At 39.4% G+C, this 22,152-nt stretch overlaps 2 protein-coding genes across 2 annotated transcripts; both read left to right on the top strand.

The window, feature by feature from the left end:
• The first annotated feature begins 1,377 nt into the window (after positions 1-1,377).
• Positions 1,378-4,545, top strand: LOC122659990 (light-harvesting complex-like protein OHP2, chloroplastic). Its single transcript, XM_043855164.1, has 2 exons — positions 1,378-1,865; positions 4,217-4,545. Exons 1-2 carry the CDS (start codon positions 1,420-1,422, stop codon positions 4,329-4,331), a joined length of 561 nt encoding a protein of 186 aa, XP_043711099.1. The 5' UTR covers positions 1,378-1,419; the 3' UTR covers positions 4,332-4,545.
• A 3,848-nt stretch (positions 4,546-8,393) lies between these two features.
• Positions 8,394-12,104, top strand: LOC122648498 (putative pentatricopeptide repeat-containing protein At5g09950). The gene is made up of 2 exons (XM_043841704.1): positions 8,394-11,808; positions 11,916-12,104. The coding sequence occupies exon 1, from the start codon at positions 8,465-8,467 to the stop codon at positions 11,711-11,713; it is 3,249 nt and encodes a 1,082-aa protein (XP_043697639.1). The 5' UTR covers positions 8,394-8,464; the 3' UTR covers positions 11,714-11,808; positions 11,916-12,104.
• Positions 12,105-22,152: the final 10,048 nt, after the last annotated feature.

Raw genomic sequence — 22,152 nt, 5'->3', positions numbered from 1 at the left:
GATAGTTTTTCACCAAATGTTATTATGTGGTTTTGCAGAATTGCAGTCATTCTGTTATATTACCAGTTGTTAGGGATTCTAAGAATTTATTAGTTATATGCATTACACATTTGCACGGCCAAGCACAGACATTTGCCATTGGACAAGAAGGGTCGAAACAACCAAATGCAAATGGAAAAGGCAAAACTAAAGTATCACAGAATGCCCATTCAGCAAGAGTAGATTGTAACTGATGCCTCTAGCAGAAGTCATGTTGATCATTTTACTCGCTGTTTGACTTACGAGTATGGGCTATCTGGTGGTTGTAATTGGAGAGTGTTCTTTAGGTGGAGAATGGTTCAGGTTCTGGTTCAGGTTCTCGTACTGTGCGAGAACCATTCTCATATGCCAGGTAACGCATGGATGGATTCCATCTGTGCGACATGAGATGGTTCTTGTACGAAAACCTGAACCTTTCTATGGGTAGGCTGTCAGATTTGGACTGTAATTTTTATCGACAAGTGAACCTCAGAGTTCGTTGTTCAAATGTCAAATTTTGGTTGTATTGGAGTTAGCAAGTTGCAAAATAAAGGATTAATGAAGGACTACTGAGAGGGTACACAAGAAAATATGGACAAACTGATAAATATGAAATGTACGGAGGACACGGGATTATTTGATTGAATTTGAGTATAAAACTTGATTAATCCATTACAGTCTACTTTAAACACATTTAATTTTCAAAATTGCCAAAAGTGTATGGAATCGAATGGAAACCGAATAATTTTCATAACCTTAAAATTGAAATTGGTTCAGTTTTTGTATTTGGTTTCATTCGATTTGTACGCAGTCTTGGTGAGTCGGTTCAAATTAAAGTTTAACAAAGAAACTCATATAGTAGGTAATTTCGTACAACTCAACAAAAACATGCTTGCAGCTTATATGGTTTAGATTCGGTTTGGTTTGATTTATATAGATATATATTATTTGATTCGATTCAACCGATGGTTTTCAGTCTAAACCCAAAATTAAATCAAATCAGGACGAATAAAATTTCATTTTTCAAAATCAAAATCGAACTGTTTTTTTTTATAATTTTAAAATTTGATTCGATTTTAAACGAGGGTTTCAATTTTGGTTTTCAAATCCGGTTGTAACTTGACACCCTGGAGGCCTTGATTGTAGTCAGCAAGGCTTACATTCAGGTCTTTAAATAATGTCTCATCAACCCGACCCGAAGTGGGCTATCCTCATGCGTCATAGCTCACACTTCTCAACTCTCAAGATTCAAGAACACTCACTCCTCTTGGAAAACTTGGCTGGGTCTTATCCACAGCTTTTTTTTTCTGTGGGATCTTTGATAACACAATCTTTTCTCCTCCATCTTGTCTTCTCCAACAGGGCAACGAAACTTTCTGAGCCACACAGTGGGAAAAAAAGATGTCTGTAGCGTCGTCTTCAATTCCCTGTGTTAAAATCTCAAGTTCTTCTCCCTCAGCCACAACGACCTGCCCTTCATCGTCGTCATCTTCTTCTTCCTTTAAATTCTCTTCTACTAAGCCTTTCATTACCATAAGGAATTCAAATGCCGAAGGTCCAATCCGAAGACCAGTTGCCCCTCCTCTGAGACAACCCTTTGTTCCTGTCAAACCCGTCCCTCCATCTCTCTCTCCGTCGCCTCCCTCTCCCTCTCCACCTTCAGCCCCTTCGAAGCCGGTCTCAGTGACTGGGGTCTCGCAAGTATCGGATTCTAATGTAATCACTATGGAGTTTCAGAGGAAGATGGCCAAAGAGCTTCAGGAGTACTTTCGGCAGAATAAGCTCGAAAAAGCGGACCAAGGACCCTTTTTTGGATTCATTGGGAAGAACGAAATTTCTAATGGCAGGTAGCAATATCTTGTCTCTTTCTTTTTTTCCCATCTGACAACGGTTGATCATTCAATTACAATAGAGCAATTGCGCTTCAGTTAAATTGATTAGTAAACGAACCCAGTTGTAATTGAAATTGTGGAAATAGATTTCCCATCTTCTATATATAAATATGTCCACCTTCTCCACCAATTAATCACTGCTACTTCTGTGTTCAGACTGAAACTACACTACAGTCCCTTCTGAAAGTGATAAATATGTCAAAACATGAATGAAACCTTTCAGAAGCCCTCTTCCTCATTTGGGGGCGTGGGGAGAGGACAAGCATAGGTACTTCAAGGATTTCCATTTGGTATTAAAGGGCTAGAGGAGTTTAGTGTGATGAAGCCTTAACGAAAGCCTTGTATCCTCTCTTGTTCGGTTACTACAAAATGGTAGGACCAGAATAAAATATGAGAAAAACAGTTTTCAAGTTCCTTAAAACACCCCAATACCTGAAACTGTAGGCTCTGAAGAAAGTTTCCATCCCTCGCCAACTATGACATTTTTACAGTCACTGCCAATCAAGATATCATCTCAGCTCTTCTATAAATCCTGCTATGTTCCTTCTATCAAATTTTTTTAACAGTCTCTCGAAAGGATGTCAGGTGTGGCTTGGGTTACAATTACCACTGCACCAATCAAGATATCATCTTAGAACCTCTTGGAATCTATCCTCTCAGACGATGTATCTTCTTTTAAAATTGAAGCCTATCCCGTAACTAGTTTCTGAATCATCCTCCAAATAGTCCCCCTCATTACAGTAAAATGAAAGGTAAAAGTGAAGCTTTTTAACTGTTCTGCCTCTGCTATTGCTACTAGAAACCTGGACAGGGCAATGGATACAAAGCTAGTTGCAGTTGTGCTTGCAATCTTTTTTTGTAAACCTCTTTCAGTTACATGATTAATGCCAAGCAAGTGAGCCCCCCACCCCCAAAAAAAGAAAAAGAAAAAAAAGGACAAACAACTTCTTTACTTGAAGGAAACGTTGGTTGCCTCAAAAATTTGCAGATGAGTAAGAAATGAATAACTAAATGAGAATATGGATCAGACAGAAATGTTGCATAAATAGTTTATCTCTTTAACCTAGCATCACATCTGGGATTTTGCTTCATTTCTTTTATTGTATAGCTTATGAAAACAACACTTTTATTAGGTGCTTATTGAAAATTGTATCTTAATGTGGTTTGGTGCTTTTTGGAAACCATAAGGTAAAGTGTTGACCAATTGCCTTTGTTCTTCATACTTGAAAGGCTTGAATTTATTTATGCTACTCCATTACGTCTTATCCCAGCTACTTGGGGCCGTCTACATGAATCACATGCTGCCATTCATTATATCCATTCATAAGCATTTCAACACCATTTCAGCTCGAGTCATTTCTTGCTTTCCCCATGTTCTTTCAATACCTCTAAATTGCTTAATATCATTCCAGTTTATATTTTATTTCGTGGATCAAGGATTCAATGTGATGGATTATGTCAGATTCTTAGTTCATTAATGAGATAATCACGGTGTTTTCCTGCTAAGGCAATGCTTCTAAGAAAAAGAATTGTTTTTAAATCCCATTTTTCTTTTTGTTTTTAAACAATTACTGTCAATATGACCTGTACTGCCCCCCTCCCCCCATAAAAAAATTAATTTATTTCTTAAGGGGAGAGCTTTCAGAAAGGATTCGCTCTGTTAAGAATGTGGATACTTTACATGTATTTGTAAAATGAAAAAAAAAAAATGATAATATCTAAACCCTTTAACATCCTTCTTGAAAAACTGAATGAATGAAAAAACAAGAGACTCGAGATACATGACTACTGCATTACATATTTAAATAAAATTTATGGATTCAGCTGTAGATTTGGATTATATAAAGTCAGGGTTAAGTGATTTCATCGTAGTTTGAGTAAAGGTATGAGTTAATGTGTCACTTAAGATAATGTCATCACAGTTGAGTAATTCACCAACTTCAAAAGGTTTAAGTCGTCTTGAACCAAAAACAATGATCCTCCTCTAATGGCCTCCAACTCATGAAATGCAACCCCACTGATAACAGAGAGATTGCCCTTACGATGTTCTCCAAGGATGCTTCCTGTGACCACTGATACTCTCTGTATGCACCGTTGGTGCTTGGATAAAGAATAACTGGATCCAGGGTCTGTTTATGTTGTTGATAATACAGATATAGAAGATGCTTTGATTTGGAGAAGGAACAAAAAAAATTCAATTTTCATTTATCTTCATTTCTGTATTTTCATTGTTATTTTTTCTTTCTCTATTTGTTTGCATTTTTTGACTTGTCTGCATTTTGGATGAAATGTCTGTTGCTGTGCAGATGGGCAATGTTTGGTTTTGCAGTTGGGCTGCTAACAGAGTACGCAACAGGTTCAGATTTTGTTGATCAAGTGAAGGTCCTTCTCTCCAATTTTGGGATACTAGATCTGGATTGATTCTTCTGCTTGATCTTCATCACCATTATTCCCTTCTCATTGTTGTAATTGTTGTATGCATATTCAATTTATGTTCTGTAACCTTTCGGTGATTCACTGTAACTTCACTGGATTTGATTATCTTACAATGTATCTTCACTATTCATTTTAACTGTAAGAATGTATAAGCTCCTTATTTTTGCTATTCTTCAAAATCATCCTTTTTATGCTTAAATTTTCTGGTTATCCTCTTTTACAATCGCAGTGTTGGACTGATGACATCAAATTGATCATGTAGTTTCTACTGCTAGTATGAGGTCTACTTTGTTCTTCACATGCTAACAAGCACTGTGTGCATATAATCTCCTGGGTTGTCCAGTATCTGTCTTTCTTTTGGACCCCTCTACAGTTCATCCTTTGAGAGTACTGATTCCATGACAGGAATCTTGTCATACCGGGTGTGCCACTCTACCCTCTTCTCTGTCTCCCTCTAAATGAATGCCAGGGGTTTCATATCATTCTCTAATTACATACAGAGTAAGGGAAATAACTACAGACCACTTTCATGTTCTTTTTTCTGTTTTACTCGTATTTTGTATTATTGCCAGGAACCAATTTCCCCGACTTATTTACTTCCTATCTGAAAAGGTTACGCTTAATATAGACTGGTAGATTCTGTCCACAGTGCATTTTTACAATATTTTGGTTCTAAAGTTCAATTTGGTACAGGATTGATTTAGGGTTTGATAATTTTCTGGTTGGTTTTGTCAGATCAAGGTTCATCTTTAGTTCACTTTACAATTATAATATTCACAAATTCAACTCTGTTCAACCAAAACGGTGATTTGATACATGAATCATCCTGTTTATTCTGTTCTGTAAGCTTGAACAACAAAGTTTCCAGATTATATGTTTGAATAGGTTTGGATAAGGGTATCCTGCTACAATCCTACTACAACCTGTCCACCCATCTGGGCATGGAACCTTCATTACAACAAACTATAATAGGTCCAAACCAAGGTTGTGTTTGGTAACACTTTCTAAAACCTGATTCTTCCCTATTTTTTCTCGGTTTGGAATGCGTTAGTTGTAAACCTAGAATCTATTCTGACAATGCATACCTAACACAGCTCAATATTCAGCTGTTCGTGAGGTCTGTTACCTTAACAGCCTATATTCTACCACCCTGTTTTTGGCATGGTTCTCTTCCAGCTCTGAAATCAACATTTGAGAAACCAATTTCAATGATACAACTAGAAATGAAAACAGCTAACGATTTTGGCTCTTCTCTCTTGAAGGATACAAACTAATGCAACAACATTCCCAAGAGGTCAAAAAAGAGTTCTAACTTCAAACTGACAAGGATTGGTTCATACCTAAGCAATTCAAATTGCCCAAGGCAACAGGGTGCTTTCTCCGAATCTGGATCTTCTACCCACACGGGGAGAGCCAATGAAATGGAATCTCTACCCATCTGAACCCCTCTGACCTCTGTGTTAGATGGGGGTGGTGATTCCACTTCATTGACCCTCACCATGGGTAGAGACCAGAGAATCCGGACTCGCTTTACCTTTGGGTTGGCACATACAATCTTTTAGGTGGGACCCATCCAATGGCAAGCCTCATGTTTTCTATACATGCATACATGTGTCACATTTTGGCAACATGGACCTGCTTGGCACACTGATCCATAGATCAGTCATGGTATTCTCATCACTTGGGGGTAAGCATTCAAGGGTTGTTTGATGAAGTGAAGTGAAATGATATAAATTAAACAAAAATAAAATAGAAAATTTTAATAAGATTTTGGATGAAAAGTAAGGTTTGAAACTATGGATTTTGCCCCATTCAATTTTTGTGGCCCCCTACTAGCATTAGCAGTGTCTGATACCTATTGTGGAGGCAAAGTAACCAGTTGGACTTCCATTGACAAGCACTGAGAATCACTAAGAGGAGATGCAGTGATGAATCTAGTTAGGAAACCTTGGAAGGAAGCCCATCTTATGCAAAACCCTAGAAATATAGTCCCATTGTAAAGAATCAAAGACTTTATGGATGTCAATCTTTATGAAAATAATTGGAGAATGAGATTTTCTGTCAAACCTTCTCACAATCTCATTGCAAAGAAAAATATTATCTAAGATATTCTTTCCGACTATGAATATTTAAAGAGGATATCTCCATTCATAAGCATATAAATAAATCCAAAATTTCAAAATCAAAATCACCAACACCAAATTAACATCCCAAATATGATTTATGGCAAGGGATCAATGCCTGGTTGCGTGGCCTGTACTAGTGCAAGGGCCAATGATAGTGCATACTGAGGCATTAAACATAGATGATATTTTTAATTTTAAGGGAGTGGGGTGATAGTTTCGAACACTCTTGTGCTTGAGGGCACGATCCAGAGTTCGGATCCACACGACCAAGCAAAGAATTTTTTCCATGATTTATATATGGCTTTTAAGCGGTTCTAACGGTTCCAGTCCTTAATGGGTTAACTGGAACCGACTTGTCCCAATAAACAATCGATCTCAAAATCCAAACCCTAAAACTGCCCCAATGGGGTGGTTCTGGTCCGATTTCTAATTCTGATGATCTGATTCTATATTATTTACTCCCTCAGCTTTAATGCACACCGTGAATGGTATCTAATGAAGATGTTAGAGACTAGAGAGTAGAGTCAATCCCATGACGGCATCACTTCGTGGGACTCTGCACTCTACTACTAGATACTCCTCATCCTTCAGAGTCGTTGGACTCTGCAACTGACGAGCGGCGTAGCACGGTGCGAGGGTCGGAGTCGTCAGACTGCAACTGAGGTCAGAAATCAAAGTCTCTCTCTGTTGCTGTCCCTCTCTATCTCAATGGGAAGCCTGTTACAGACTGTATACCATGTATAACAATATTCTTCCCCTTCTCCGCACCAGATTTCTTGTATTTGTCATACACAAAATCCTTTAACTTCTTCGAGATCTAAATTCTCAGTGGGGGGAATTGGTTGCCTAAGTACATGTTCGGGTGTCCCCAATTAATTGAGCATCTAATGATACTTGTGTTTGGACAGATGTTAACTTTTCTGTTAACATCAGCCCTACTCCCGCTGCATTCACGTTTGGGTAGATGTAACCAACTCTATCCTGGGCAGATGTCATAAACACGAATGCTGATTGCTGCGTGCTCAAATCCTGCCTATTTGATTGGCAAGACCATGGCATAAGTGTAAGCCCACCTGCATTATGTTTCAGAGGGAGAGCGAGGTTCTAGAGATGCGTTATAGATAAAATGTTACAGTCAAGGTCATTTCATATCAGAAACAAGAATCGTAATAAAAAATGCCCACCACATGCTTGTTCCCCAGTCCAAGTAGGCCCATGCGCCGCATGCAGGCCCCAAATAGATGGATAAATGAGATTCCCCCAAAACTGTGGGAAGTTCTTTCAGTGAAAAGAAAGCGTGAAATTAGAATGGGAGATATGTATTATGAGTTAGCCCCAACCTTATACCTCACCATCCACCTTCTATGCTTTAAAAAATATTCAATTTTACTGACTCCATATAAAAATGACTCTGCTTTTTGAGCTTTTGATTGCCTCTGTAGATAGTTAATATGGCCTTCTTCATTGTTACTTGATAAGTGTTTATTATTGATTGTTAGCTTGAAAATTGATTGTTGGTTGAAATAGGCAGTGTTTCTATGCATTTTTGCATGCATTTAGGTAATAATTCCTCAATTTATGTTAGTATATTGCCATATTTTTGGTCCAGTATTAATACTTGCATTTTTGTTTTCGAAAAGTTGGACTGGATTTTTGAGTGTCCCCTTCAAAGCCTTTTTTGCCATTCCTGTTTTCACTAACTATGCTCCAAATATTCAGGGTATCCCGGAACATGTGTTCCAATGTATCTGAGCTTGAGTGAAAAGAACCAGATGCCTTCTTTCCCCCTTATTTAAAACACAATCTTTGGTCAAGATCATACGGGAATCACTTAACAATCTTGAATAGGTGTCAGTAACCTTTGTTTTACCAATTTGACGGCCAGTTTTTGGATCAAATTATTATACAAGTACCATGATTATAAGATACCATCGAGGCTTTTGAAAGTGAAATTGCTCCACTGATGAACAAAACATCGCTGCTTGCCGTACTATGATTCGCGCTCTTCGTACTTGCATTCAGAGATTAAATTCCTGCAATTCGAATTTTGGCATCTCGACTTCATCCCTTGCAGCAGAAGCTGATCTTCTGTTTGAATGTAATAACCTTAATCAGCGTTCTCAAACCTTACCTTCTTCATTGACGATCCCATTGTATAAGCTAATAGACCGATATAAAAGATCTCGGTCTCCCACACCTGCCTCTCTTCGACACAAAGAACCGCTTAGTAACCCGTTTCCCAGTTCTGAAACTCATTATGAGGATCTTGCTCGTCAATATGCGGGTTCTTCTGACCCCAAAGATGCCAAGAGACTTCATTTACAGATTATCAAGGTTGGACTTGTTGGCAACTTATTCTTGCCGAACACACTCATCACGTTGTATGCAAGAATGGGTAATTTGGTGGCTGCCCATGACCTGTTTGATGAAATGCCTGAAAGAAACGTTGTAACATGGAATTGCTTGATTTCAGGCTATGTGCAGCAGGGCATGTCGAACGAGGCTTGTCGTCTGTTCCGGTCGATGTTATGTGCGGGATTTGTGCCCACACACTATGAACTTGGTAATGCACTCCGGGCATGCCAGGATTCTGGCCCTCGTGGTCTTCATTTTGGTATGCAATTACATGCGCTGATTTTGAAATCACAGTATGCGTTGGACGTTGTAGTGTGTAACGGATTGATATCGATGTACGGGAGTTGTTGCTTAGATTTTGCAGTTTATGCCCACCGTGTTTTTGATGAAATGCAGTTGAAAAACTCAATATCTTGGAATTCTATCATTTCTGTATATTCTCAGAGAGGAGATGCATTTTCTGCATTTTGGCTTTTCTCGGCAATGCAACGGGAGGGTTTGGGTGTCAGTTTCAAGCCTAGCGAGTATACTTTTGGCAGCCTGATAACCACTGCTTATTCTACTTCAAGTGATTCTGGTTTGTTTCTCCTTGAACAAATCCTCAATCGAGTTACAAAATCTGGTTTTTTGAGTGATTTGTATGTGGGTAGTGCTTTGGTTAGTGGATTTGCAAGGTTCGGATTACTTGATAATGCTAAGAAGATTTTCAAACAGATGAGTGAAAGAAATGCAGTTTCCATGAATGGCCTGATGGTTGGTTTGGTGAGGCAGAAGCGAGGAGAAGAAGCAGCTCAGGTTTTCTGTGAGGCAAGTGATTTGGTGGGGATAAATTGCGATTCGTATGTGATTCTTCTCAGTGCTTGTGCTGAGTTCAAGGTGCCGAAAGAGGGGAGGAGAAAGGGCAGAGAAGTGCATGCATATGTACTCAGAACTGGGCTGAATGACATCAAGGTTGCAATTGCAAATGGGCTGGTCAACATGTATGCCAAATGTGGTGCCATTGCTGATGCCTTTAGAGTTTTTAAGCTCATGGGTGTTAAAGACTTGGTTTCTTGGAATTCCATAATCTCTGGTCTCGACCAGAACAGATGCTTCAGAGAGGCAGTGGGGAGCTTCTATGAAATGAGGAGAAGTGGATTGATTCCATCAAATTTTACATTAATAAGCACTTTGAGTTCGTGTGCTAGCTTGGGTTGCACCCAATTGGGGGCACAAATACACAGTGAAGGGATCAAATTGGGTCTTGATTTGGATGTTTCGGTTTCTAATTCCCTCCTTGGTTTGTATGCAGAAACTGGGTATGTCACTGATTGCCAGAAAGTATTTTCTTTGATGCCAGATTATGATCAAGTTTCATGGAATAGTATGATTGGGGCATTTGCTGATTCAGATGCATCTATCTCTGGAGCTATAGAATACTTCTTAGATATGATGCGAGCTGGCTGGAGTCCAAATAGAGTGACCTTCATAAACATTCTTGCAGCAGTGTCATCACTTTCCATCCATGAGTTGTGCCAGCAGGTTCATGCCCTAGCACTAAAATATTGTGTTGCTGATGATACTGCTATCGAGAATGCATTTCTCTCTTGCTATGGGAAGTGTGGGGAGATGGATGACTGTGGGAAGATCTTTTCCAGTATGTCGGAGAGGAGGGATGAAGTATCTTGGAACTCCATGATTGCTGGATATATCCATAATGGGTTTTTGTCAAAGGCCATGGATCTGGTTTGGCTTATGATGCAAAGGGGACAGCGACTAGATTGTTTCACTTTTGCCACAGTTCTCAGTGCATGTGCTTCTGTTGCAGCATTAGAGCGTGGTAAGGAGATTCATGCCTGTGGGATAAGAGCTTGTCTTGAAACTGATATTGTAGTTGGGAGTGCACTTGTTGATATGTATGCGAAATGTGGAAGGATAGACTATGCCTCAAATGCCTTTCAGTTAATGCCAATGAAAAATGAGTTTTCTTGGAATTCGATGATATCAGGCTATGCACGGCATGGTTGTGGTGTAAAGGCATTACAGTTATTCACTGAAATGCTGCAAGAAGGTCAACCCCCAGATCATGTCACGTTTGTTGGTGTCTTATCTGCATGTAGCCATGTCGGATTGGTTGATGAAGGTCTTTGGCATTTTGAATCCATGAGCAATAAATATGGCTTGGTTCCTCGGATGGAGCATTATTCATGCATGGTGGATCTCCTTGGGCGGGCAGGTCAGCTTACTATGGTAGAGGAATTTGTTAGAAGGATGCCTATGAGGCCTAATATTCTTATGTGGAGGACGATTTTGGGGGCTTGTTGCAGAGCAAATGGTGCTAACACAGAATTGGGAAGGCATGCTGCAGAGATGCTTTTGGCTTTGGAACCTCAAAATGCTGTAAATTATGTTCTTGTTTCAAATATGTTTGCATTTGGAGGGAGGTGGGATGATGTGGCAAAGGCTCGGGCTGCAATGAGGGAGGCCTCAGTGAAGAAGGAAGCTGGGTGTAGTTGGGTAACTATGAAAGATGGGGTTCATGTGTTTGTAGCAGGTGATAAATTGCACCCAGACACAGAAAAAATCTATGAAAAACTATGGGAGCTGAATAGGAAAATGAGGGATTTGGGTTATGTGCCTCAGACGAAATTTGCTTTGTATGATCTTGAAGTGGAGAGCAAGGAAGAACTACTGAGCTGTCATAGTGAGAAGCTTGCAGTTGCTTTTGTTCTCACCCGCACATCAGCATTGCCTGTCAGGATTATGAAAAATCTTCGAGTCTGTGGTGATTGTCACTCTGCCTTTAGATATATATCTAAGATTGTTGGACGGCAAATAATTTTACGGGACTCGAACAGGTTTCATCATTTTATTGATGGGAAGTGTTCATGCGGGGATTACTGGTAACTGGCTTCATGACTGACCAGTACCTTGTTTTGGAGAGGTTCTGCATATGGGACTCTACTAATGTTAATGACAAACGGCTAACTGTTTTGTTGAATGTGAGTTTAGAATTTCTATTAATGTTATTGACAATTTTTATTCTACCATTCAACCCTCTCTCGTTTCTGGAATATGCTTATTGTTTTCTTGCTTTTTGGTTGAATAGGAGCAAGCCAATTTTTTTTGGTCCCAATAGCAATGCAGCGTTGTCACAGCAATGGGCCACCAATTCAGAGCAGCAAGCAATGGGATGTAGAATCTTTTCTAATAGAACCTCTGCTTCTCTCCATTTCTCAACCTTGTTTTCTATCCTACAAATGCGACATGTCTACATTGCTTTTGTCATCATTTGCAGGCAAGACCTAAGTTACTTCATCACCAGCGCATTTAATATATTTTCTACTTCTTCCTCTCTTATTCCTTAAAACAACATCATTATTTATCTTAAAGGACATGGGGAATATTTTTTCTATGTTTAAGAGGATTTTGTGGAATGGACTTATGCCGTTGCTTGCTCTAATGGGATATATTCTGCCATTAAATTGTATGAGTGGCGATCTCCATAGTTTGAGCTTATGATATCTTGAAACAAAGTGCCCTCAAAGTTGTACACTATCAATGATAGCTTCGTAACAAGTTAACCAAGTCGAATAGGTTGAAGCTGTCTATCATGTGTTTAAATTCTATCTGTGATGTTAAACTTTTCAGTCTTCGTACACCTACATTTATGTAAAAGCAGGGGGGGGGGAAGCATAAGGGTTTGCGTTCTAGAAGCATAAATCTATAACCAGTACTTGGATATGTTCTTGGCAATGTTCTGAGCCTCCCAACTTACAGCCCCTCTAACTTTTTGGCCAATTACCTAGTTTTTATGATAGATGGCTTAATAGCCAACTGATGTAGATCGAAGCATGAAGAAGAAAAAGACCAAAATAAAATTCAAGGAAAAGTAACTGTTCACGTGAAAAGTGGTGTGGGCCAAATAGGGACGGCGGAAGTGGAAGATTAGATGCTGCCAATATCATATCTTTACTTGTTATGTTGTTTAGCTTCTAATTTGGTTGCTTGGTCATTGACCAAGTTAGATTTTAGTTAGTTTCTATATTGGCATCGATCTAGTTTCTATTTTGTTAGTTATTTGGTACTAAGTTTGAATTAGGCAAGTATTAGTTAGGTGGAGATATGTTTCCACTTTTATATTTTCTTACTGTACAAGGAATTCCCTAGCTTGTGCAGGGATATTTTCCTTTTCTATTTTAGTAATTTCAGTTAGCCTATTTATTTGTATGAGCCATAGAGCTCTGGCAACGATTTAATGAATGAAAAGTTGACTTCTTGTGCAATGAAGCTGTGAGAGACAGTGAGGTGAGAGACCTCTGGGTGTGATACCCTTGTCTGAAGTAGCCTACCTACTTCTTCCCCCTATTCTCCCAATCGATACTCATCTCAGCCCTATTCTGAACATTTGAGCATCTGAGACCCCAATCGAGCCTTCCACAGAGGCTGCTGATCATCACTGTTACTCCATTAATACTGCCCAATTGCTGCTGCCTTGGTTGCTGGTCAGGGAACACATACAGGCACCTGCGGTTCTGTTTCTTCAAGAGTTCCGCTACTACATTGACTTTTCTGATCTGAGCATCCACCTATCAGTTGCTGCTGATTTTGGAGACTTGATTCCATGCGTAAAACCCCCTCTTCGATACTGATTTGAAGGAGATCTGACGGCTGGTTTGTCTGCAACGCATTACTTTCTAATTTCACGACCTGTTCATATCTTTGCATCATACCATTAGAATCAGTTGAGATTAAGAGGGCTAAACCATCCTATTAGGACCTAAACTTGTTGGGAGTTTGAGGCCCATCAGGTGGTTGGTTGTTAGAATTCTGTTAGCCTTTTAATTTCTGAGTTATTAATCTTAGAATTGACCTGTGGTTGGGGACTATTGGCTGCTGCCTGGTCCAACATGGGGCTGGAATTATTTCTTACATGTATATGGTATTGTTGAGGGTTTAAGGTACTATTATGCTTATTGTTTATTTGCTGTTAAGTCAGTTTTTATATACTGTTATCAGTTCTGAAGTCAGTACTTGTTTGGAGTTAATTGGTGATCCTGTCTAGGGTTAGGGTAGTTGTCACCTAGCCATACATTACCAAACCCAGGTCTTTTTTTTATTAGAAAGATTCCACTGATGTGACAGTTGATTCCGGATCAACCTGCCACCTAGTCACCAAGCGGTTGGTGATTGTTTCAGTTTTTGTAAACACTCTTCTTCATAAATGTTGTTTCATCCACATTTTCCATCCTATTTTGAACACTGAAGCCTTTATTTTTAGTTGTTGGATGAAAGTCGAAAGAAGCATGGTATCTTTCACATATGACGGTGGTTAGTGTAAATGTAAATATGTAATGTTGCATCTTGTTTAGTTAAGAGGGGGTGGGGGTTTCAGGGTGATCATCTGCATTTGTTATGTTGATTGATATGATTGATGCTGATAATGTAATCTAATTTTCTTTAGCCTAATTTATCCAATGCCTACAAATTTTTAAGAGAAGGATGATTGGATGATAAAGTTGAAACTTCAGCACTTTCATGACAGGCAACTGCTGCAATGAGAAGACCAGAATGTGTTATTGTCTTCAAATATCAAATTCTGATTACGTCAGTGCAGTCTCAAAGGTTTCTCCTCTTTCAATGCAGGTCTATGCATGCTTCTGCCATTTGTTAATAATACTTGCATTTCTTGTGCTTCAGATTTCTAAATTCCTTGATGATATTGCAAACTATTGATACTTCCGACAACTTCTTTGCTTTTCCTCAGTACAAAATTACTCACAGGGGGAATGGAAACATGGTTGTACGGCATCTAGGCGACCCAAGGCTTTGGAGCGGACCTGGACGTAAGGCGACACCAACATGGCATTGAAGAGCCACATTTAAGATACTGTGACTAAAATGCTTATTCCTACTCTTAATGAGTGCATGGTTGTCTTCATAGTTCAACAAACACAAACATCTGTTCAGGACTAGGCCAAGGTGAGCTAATCAAGATTTACCTTCAGTTTCAGCTTTCAGGTCTCAATGTTATTTGGTCTGTATGTCAGCTACCAAGTGATATACTCAGTCCAATCCAAGTCTTCAAAGTATGAATCTAGTTCTAAAGTTTTTCTGGGATTTTTTTTTTCCTTTTTAGTTGGGTGAGGGTTAAAATTAGGCATACTTATCATATGGATTTTTTCTTTTGCACTTTGTCTGCTGTTATGTAAAAGAAAAATAGGGTCTGGCAAAAGAAATCTTCTACATGTTTCATAATACCCAGTTTTAAAATTCTGTTCCAAAACCTGTGCTGAATTCTCCATTCATCCCATAAAGATCATCAAGTTCACTTTTTAAGGAGACTTTTTATTGCATTAATACCCTATAGTTTTCACTAATCTTTCATAGTTAACCTTCATGAATTTACTACTATAACCTTTAAGTCTCCTTATCTCCCTCTTTTAACTCATTATCTATTGTCACTCTTTTAATGCATTTCACATGGCTAGGGTTGTGTGGGCAAGCAAGAAGATTTTAAAGAATCTAATATTGTGATGGAAAATCAAATCAGGACAGTCTTTTTGGGATAGAGGGAGTATAAACAACTTGTAACCCTCATTCTATAAGATTTGTTGGTCTGGCTTTTATCAAACGCTTCCCAGTTGAGACTTATGGCTGCTGAAGGTTTATCACCCACATGAGTTTGAGCCATACTAAATGCATGAAATTGTTGTCCTATTCTTGCTTGTTACTTTCGTGTCACCATGACAATTAATCGAATGTAAAACGATCCTTTCAAACGTGAATGAAGCGTGAGCAATGGGTTGATATTTGCTTCTTAGCCCTGCATAATTACTGTTTATACAATAGCCAACAATTTCGTGGAAACAGCCTCTCTGTGAAGCGGGGGTAAGGCTGCGTTCATTTGCCCCTCCTAGACCCTGCAGTAGTGGGAGCCTTGTGCACTGGGATTCTCTCTTTCTTTTTTATTTTTTTATTTTTTTACAATAGCTGACAATTAGTTTAGGAACTTGAGTAAACCTGGTGATGTCATATGGTTCTTCAGTGTAAATCCTACACATTTTATCTAAATAAGTTTTTGGATTTTTGATGCAATCTGATATCAAATGTTCTGTAAGGGCCAAACTATTAATTTCAACTTTCTTCATCAGCTCAACTGTTTTACCCAGAGCATTTGGTTAACCCAGACCCTTGAAATATTACTTGGGGAGATGTATACTTCTCATAAAGAGTTATATATCTTAGTTCAGCTGGGAGGTCTCTTTCTCATGGAGGATGAGGTCAGCTGGTGAGTTGGCTGATGGGGTGATTAGACAGCATATGAACTTGGGCCCTTACCCTGTTATGCAGTTTCTATTGATGTTACATCTGCCGGCTGCTTCTTGTTTTGTACATTATGTTTGTTAGCTTAGCTTCTTATATAATAAAATCAGTTATGTTTTCTTACTTTCCCCAGGTGTAAATAAATAAAAGATAGTCCCAGAAGTCTCATGGTTTCAAGTTTGCAGTTAACTGAAAGTTTTCCATGACTGAATGCTCTCTGCAAAATTATGAAGATTATCTGTGTTGATCCATGTAAATAGAAGCAAGCCTAACTACATTGCATGTGCAAAGGGGCAAATAACTAGGACATGGACAGGTGTCTCTGCTGCTGCTCCATCACTCACAGTTAATTAATATGAGGATGTCCTCCAAAGGCAGTTTTTTGAGCTTTGATCTGGAGTGTTTTGATGCTCCTAATGCATTTCCAACCTTCCTTGAGAATAAAGAGAGTTTGTGCTCAAGTTAGATGTTGATGCTTAACTCCTCAATTCCCATTCCATATTTGAGGCTCGGTGATATGCAGTTATAACTGAGAACATCATCGAACAACCCCATATCAATGAATCCTCATTCTGAAACAGGTTCAGTAGGATTTTTGTAATGAACTCTGCAACATTTCCACAGAAGATGACTTCACGCACAGGACATCCAACGGACATTAAGGAATCAGGAAGCCTTGAAGAGATGGACATTTTGGCATTTTGTCATATATAAACACTTATACCTTGAGCCTTTCGTTCTTTCAGGCCTTCAGTTGTCCTCTTCCATGCCCACTGTTGCTCTTAAGTATGCAGAGTAAGGGGGCAACGAATAGCTTTCACACACTGGGTCAAAGGGTGTAAAAGGACTTCCATTGTTTCCAAGCACTCTGAACGAACAAGGTTTGGTTCTTTGATTTAGGATCACAAAGGCTAAACTGGTTTCCTGTATTCATGTACGAAGCTTCTATGTGATCCGGTATATTTGCTTCTAATCTCCCTCTGGTCCTCAACAGGCCAGGAACACTATTAAGATCCTTGTGAGTGATTTTTTATAATCTGAAATGGCAATGCCAACTATCTTTAACGTCATCTCACAATCGGCATGGGAGATTGGTTTCTCCTACCATCTTTTGTATTTTCAGTTCTGCGCTCTGTTCTTGATTTCCTGAAAGAGCTCTTTCAGGGAAGCAAGTCGATAGGAAACCCCTGATGATCATATTTGAAGGGTTCAGTGTTGTGCATCACAACTTTTATGGGCTACCCAAGGCCTGTAATGATCTACTGGACTGAGGCCCCAAGACCAAAACCTTACAGCTGAGGATAGGCAGATCTGAGGTTCCATGTTCAATACTGTGGCACACTGACACCGTCCTGTACTCTGTTTATCCAACAATCTGGATTGGATTGGACCTCTGGTATCATTCCCCGACGATACTAATACACCAGTAGGGATTGACCCGATTAGGCCGATTCCAGGGAAAAAACCACTTTTTAACTGTATTGATTAAGTTGTACCAGTATTGATACTGATCAATACCGATATGATATGGCTGATACGATACTGATACCTAAATCCATGGGTCAGACCCAAGGTTATAGATATCAATATCAGTGTCTCTATTGGTCTTGGCCGATACTGATACGATATTGATATAGATTGGCTGGAGTTGGCCCGGGCCATATTTGATTGGTATTAGGCATATTTTCAAAACTGATCCATTTTTTGGACAATATCCCCAATCCATATCCGTATGGTATCTACCTGTGGTGATACCGATATTTATTACGATACTTAGAACCATGGTTACATCAGACCTGCCGGTCCCATTTTCAAAAAGCTGGGCCTAGGAATGAGATTGGGCCACCTCATGGGCTAGAGATCCTTGGATTGAGCTCCTCTCCAGGTAGCCCAGCGCCTAGAGAGTGCCCAGGGAGACATCTAGTCGTTGGGTTGTGCCACACACATCCCAATGGCTGACTAGGCATGCGCCAGGATGTGTGTAACACAGCCCAACCCTTGGATGACCCCCTGGGCACTCCTTTGGCCCTCGGCTCCTTGGAGAGGATCCGAGATCCTTCAGGCCTTAGCTGGAGCTCCAATCGAAATCAACATTGGGGCTTGGGACAGCAGAAAATTGTCTCATGGAGACTAGGGGTGTCAACTGGTCGGGCGGTCACTTTTTGTTGGATTTAATTGGTTTCCATCAATTTAAGGTCTTGCAGCGTTTCCGAGTTCCAACCATTTAGGTAAATCAGACATCATAGACTAAGGCATGGACATGTTTCTATTCGGTCTGTTACGTATCCATAATCGGACTTAGGTTAATCAAGTTAACTGGGCTATCATCGGGTTTTTAATTGGGTTAATTGACTAATTGGACTATAGAAGCTTAGCAGGTCCATAAACAGTTTATAATTGAGCTGATTGACTAATCGGGTCATAACGGTTGGTCCCAGTCTCAGGCTTCAATTGATCAGTTCAGGTTGGGCCTACCAGTGTCGATCAACTTTTGACACCCTTACTGGATACATTCTTGTTAGGTAGCCATGTCATCAGCCACACATGTGTATATCCTAAAGAATCATTGGCCAACGAATTCCTATAAAAGGCAAAACGATTTTCACTATGCCTGGGTGAAAAAAAAAAAAGAGAAGGTAAAAAACTACACATCTAGGGCTGCAAGTTTAGCCCTAATGGCTCGAATCCGCTCTAGCCTGCCTTGAGCCCGAACAGGGCCTGGGCTAAAGCCCTAAGGGTGGGTCAGGGCCAGAAATTCTTAGGCTTGAGTTAGGGTTGAGCTGGGCTAGGGTTGAGGCCTTGGGCTCAGTTTGACACTGAATTCGACCCTGATTTTTGACCCTACTTTTGTCTCTGGTTATATATAAATATAATATGATATTAAATATATTATCAATGTAACAAATAACAAGGGTCTGTTATTAATCAATATAGGTCTGATTCTTTTTTTATTATATTGATTTTTTAAAATAAAAACAAGGTTCATAAATTTGACCTCCAAGAACATTATATATAATCAGGTTGAGAGGTACAAGGGACACAAAAGAAAAAAATTTGACCTCAAATATAAGTCAGGGTTAGGGTTAGGGTCAGCCCGGCCTTGGATGGCGAAACAGGGTTAGGCCCAATCAGGGCGAGCTTGGGTTGGGCTTGGCCCGTCAAGGTCAAGGTTAGGATCAGGGTCAAGGTTTTTAGGCCTTGAGTCAGGGTGAGGGTGGGTTTGAGCCGAGCTAAAGCAGACTTAGAGTTGGGTTGGGGTTTTAAAAAGCCCGACCCAACTTGACCGTGTTGGAACCCTATATAGTATACACATCAATTTATCATTGATTATATAATTATTTTTTGGCTAAGAGATCGCTGTTTGGGTGTGTAACCCTTGCATCGGGCGTGGGGTCCAAGAAGAGCACATGCAGAAATATCAACATGAATAAAATTCTTTATTTTAGAAGGGGTTGGGCAGTAATTTTGTGCACTCCTATGTCTAGGCGCAGGCCAATCAAGCAGCGTTATTTTTTCATGTTTTTATTTTAGGGAGAGAAAACTACGGTGCCACCAACAGAGGGTGCGTGATCGAATCGAATGGTAGGAGACTTTTATAAGGAAAAAGAGTGTGGGTCCACGGGTGGGCTGTGAGAAGCTTGTGCAGGAGGAATCTGCGATATTTTCCCTTTTTCTTTTCCATCCATTCTAAATCGAAAATTATTTCCCTCGTGCGCGGCTTCCGGCTTCCCGCTTCCCGCTTCCCGCTTCCCGCTACCCTTTCTTCTTCTGCAGTTCTGCAGCAAGCGTGGTCATCGAACTTTGAAATTTGAATTTCAGAATTCGGAACACACCGAAGAGACTTGCCACCTTTGTTGGAGAATTTCGGTTCTGCGAATCTAAATTCCTTACGATTCAGGAGGTAATGTACGCATTTCACTCGGATTTAATAAATCTCTCAGATTAAATTTACTTTACTTGACAATTTTTCTGAATCGGATTATGGGGAAACTTTAACCTAGATCATTAGATTATATCGATGGAGTTCTTTTTTTTTTTTTTTTGTTAGTTTTGAGAAATTTTCTTGTTCTGAATGTCCCTTCAATTGGGTGTGAGTTCTCACTGGTGTTTTCTTACCGAACTCGAACATCATCAGTTCGTTTAATCTTTTACGTTGTCTGCTGTGCCATATTTGTTGCAATGCAGAATTTCTGGCAGCTGCCCGTTGGTTTCTCTTGGTGTCATTTTGATTCAGTTTGGTATTGATGACAGCTAACTAGATGCCCATAGATGTCACAATCCTTAACCTCAGGCTAACCTCATCCTAAAATACCTTGGGTTTCGTTAGTTAGGGAGAGTTCCATCTGCTCCTTACTCCATAACAGAAACCAGAGCGCTACTTTTGGTTTTCTCTCCGACTTTGCAATCACTCGACTGTTTGTGCTATTTAGCATGGCATTGATATAATCGTTATAACTGCGACGTAGTGCAGACCAGCTTTTCCTTGGAAAAGAAATAAATGATAGAAAGATACAATTCCCACTCAAATGACTTCCACAATCTTCAAACTTCTGACTCATGAGACAACTTCGTTTAAGATGCCCAGTTATGGACACAAGTTGATATAGGGTCATAGGGGATGGGGTTATGAGCCTTATGGTCTTCGTTTTCAGAAGCTTTAGACAGCGTTGGATACTAATATCCATCAATATCCAGATTGCTGAAAGCATCCTTTAAATCTTTAGCTTTCAGAGTGACGTTCTCTTTTTATATTCTCTTGATTTGTCAACTTTTATCATACTTTTAGCAGGGTACTTCTTACATTAAGACTTTTGACAATACAGATTCAAGTCATACAACTTATATAACAGGTAGTGAAGAATTGTTCTTGGGAGGAGCAGTCCGTCTCTGTTGCAGGTAGGATAGTTTGGATTTCAAATTTGAAATGCAATGTTTTACAAAAATACGGATTTAGTGCTGAACACCTGGGATTCATAGCGGTCCTTGCGACCAACTTAACATTCTGCTTGCATGGTTTTGTCATTCTTTCTAAGCCCTTATATTTTTATAGGCTTTTTGAACATCACTAAACAGTAACAGTACTATACAAAACTTGCAATTTTACGTTACAATGGTGAGGATGCACAATTAGTGGGATTCCATGAAGCATCCATTTTGATTATTGTACGACAAGGCTTATTTGAGGTGTGTATTGAGTTTTGAACATATTTCATTCAAAACTTTATTATGCTACATTTTTTTTTTTTTTTATATATATGATGGTGGGTACATTTATCTATTTCAAGTATGCAGGTCTTAGTGACCCAATCCTTCTCATAGAGGTGGCACTCCTGCTCTCAAATTGAGAGTGCGAACACTCCTCAAATTCAAAGGTTTGAGAGTGCATTCTAAACAAAAGTAGAAAACTATTCTATGGGTTAAGAGTAAACTTGAAGTAATGTGAATTTTTTGCTCAATTCTAATCAAACATTGAACATGTATCCATATGGACATGCTCTGAAGCTGCTCTTGAATTTAGATTATATTTAACTTCGGGGCATGAGCCTCTTTCATTCCTCATCTTCTCCTTTCCCCTTCCAGTAGATCAGGTAATTTGACTCCCTAAAAGTTCTATGTAAAGCAGTTCTCTTAATTAAATAAGATGTCCTAGGGCCTGATTTTAATTTGACATAAACATAATAAACTGTCTACAATTTCTAATGGAGCTTCTGTCAAGCTTCCGACTCGATGCTAAGATGGTAAATGAATGAGGACTTGTAAGGGAAACAGTGTATGGTAGATAATAAAATCACCCTAATAACCGAGACCACCATGTCTTAGGAAGATAACACCTAAAACACCTAAGAAATCATTTTAATTCAAATAAAAAAAATTATTTTGTAGACTGAAAAGAGCCTGAAGCTAGTTTTGTTTTGGCTGAATGTTGTTAAAAATGGGCTGAACCTTTGTTTGAAAAGAAATACTCTTTTTTAACCTCCCTGGGTCCATGTTTTTCAGCTCATAGAGTCAGATTCCTGGCA

Source organism: Telopea speciosissima, chromosome 1 (assembly GCF_018873765.1).
Source record: "Telopea speciosissima isolate NSW1024214 ecotype Mountain lineage chromosome 1, Tspe_v1, whole genome shotgun sequence".
NCBI classification, from domain to species: domain Eukaryota; kingdom Viridiplantae; phylum Streptophyta; class Magnoliopsida; order Proteales; family Proteaceae; genus Telopea; species Telopea speciosissima.
This window is presented reverse-complemented; position numbering and strand designations above follow the sequence as displayed.

Excerpts from the sequence above, each read along its gene's own strand:
- LOC122648498 (XM_043841704.1), top strand. The coding sequence starts at position 8,465 with ATGATTCGCGCTCTTCGTACTTGCATTCAGAGATTAAATTCCTGCAAT.
- LOC122659990 (XM_043855164.1), top strand. The coding sequence starts at position 1,420 with ATGTCTGTAGCGTCGTCTTCAATTCCCTGTGTTAAAATCTCAAGTTCT. Across the intron at positions 1,866-4,216 it reads AACGAAATTTCTAATGGCAG|ATGGGCAATGTTTGGTTTTG; the intron begins GTAGCAATATCT and ends GTTGCTGTGCAG.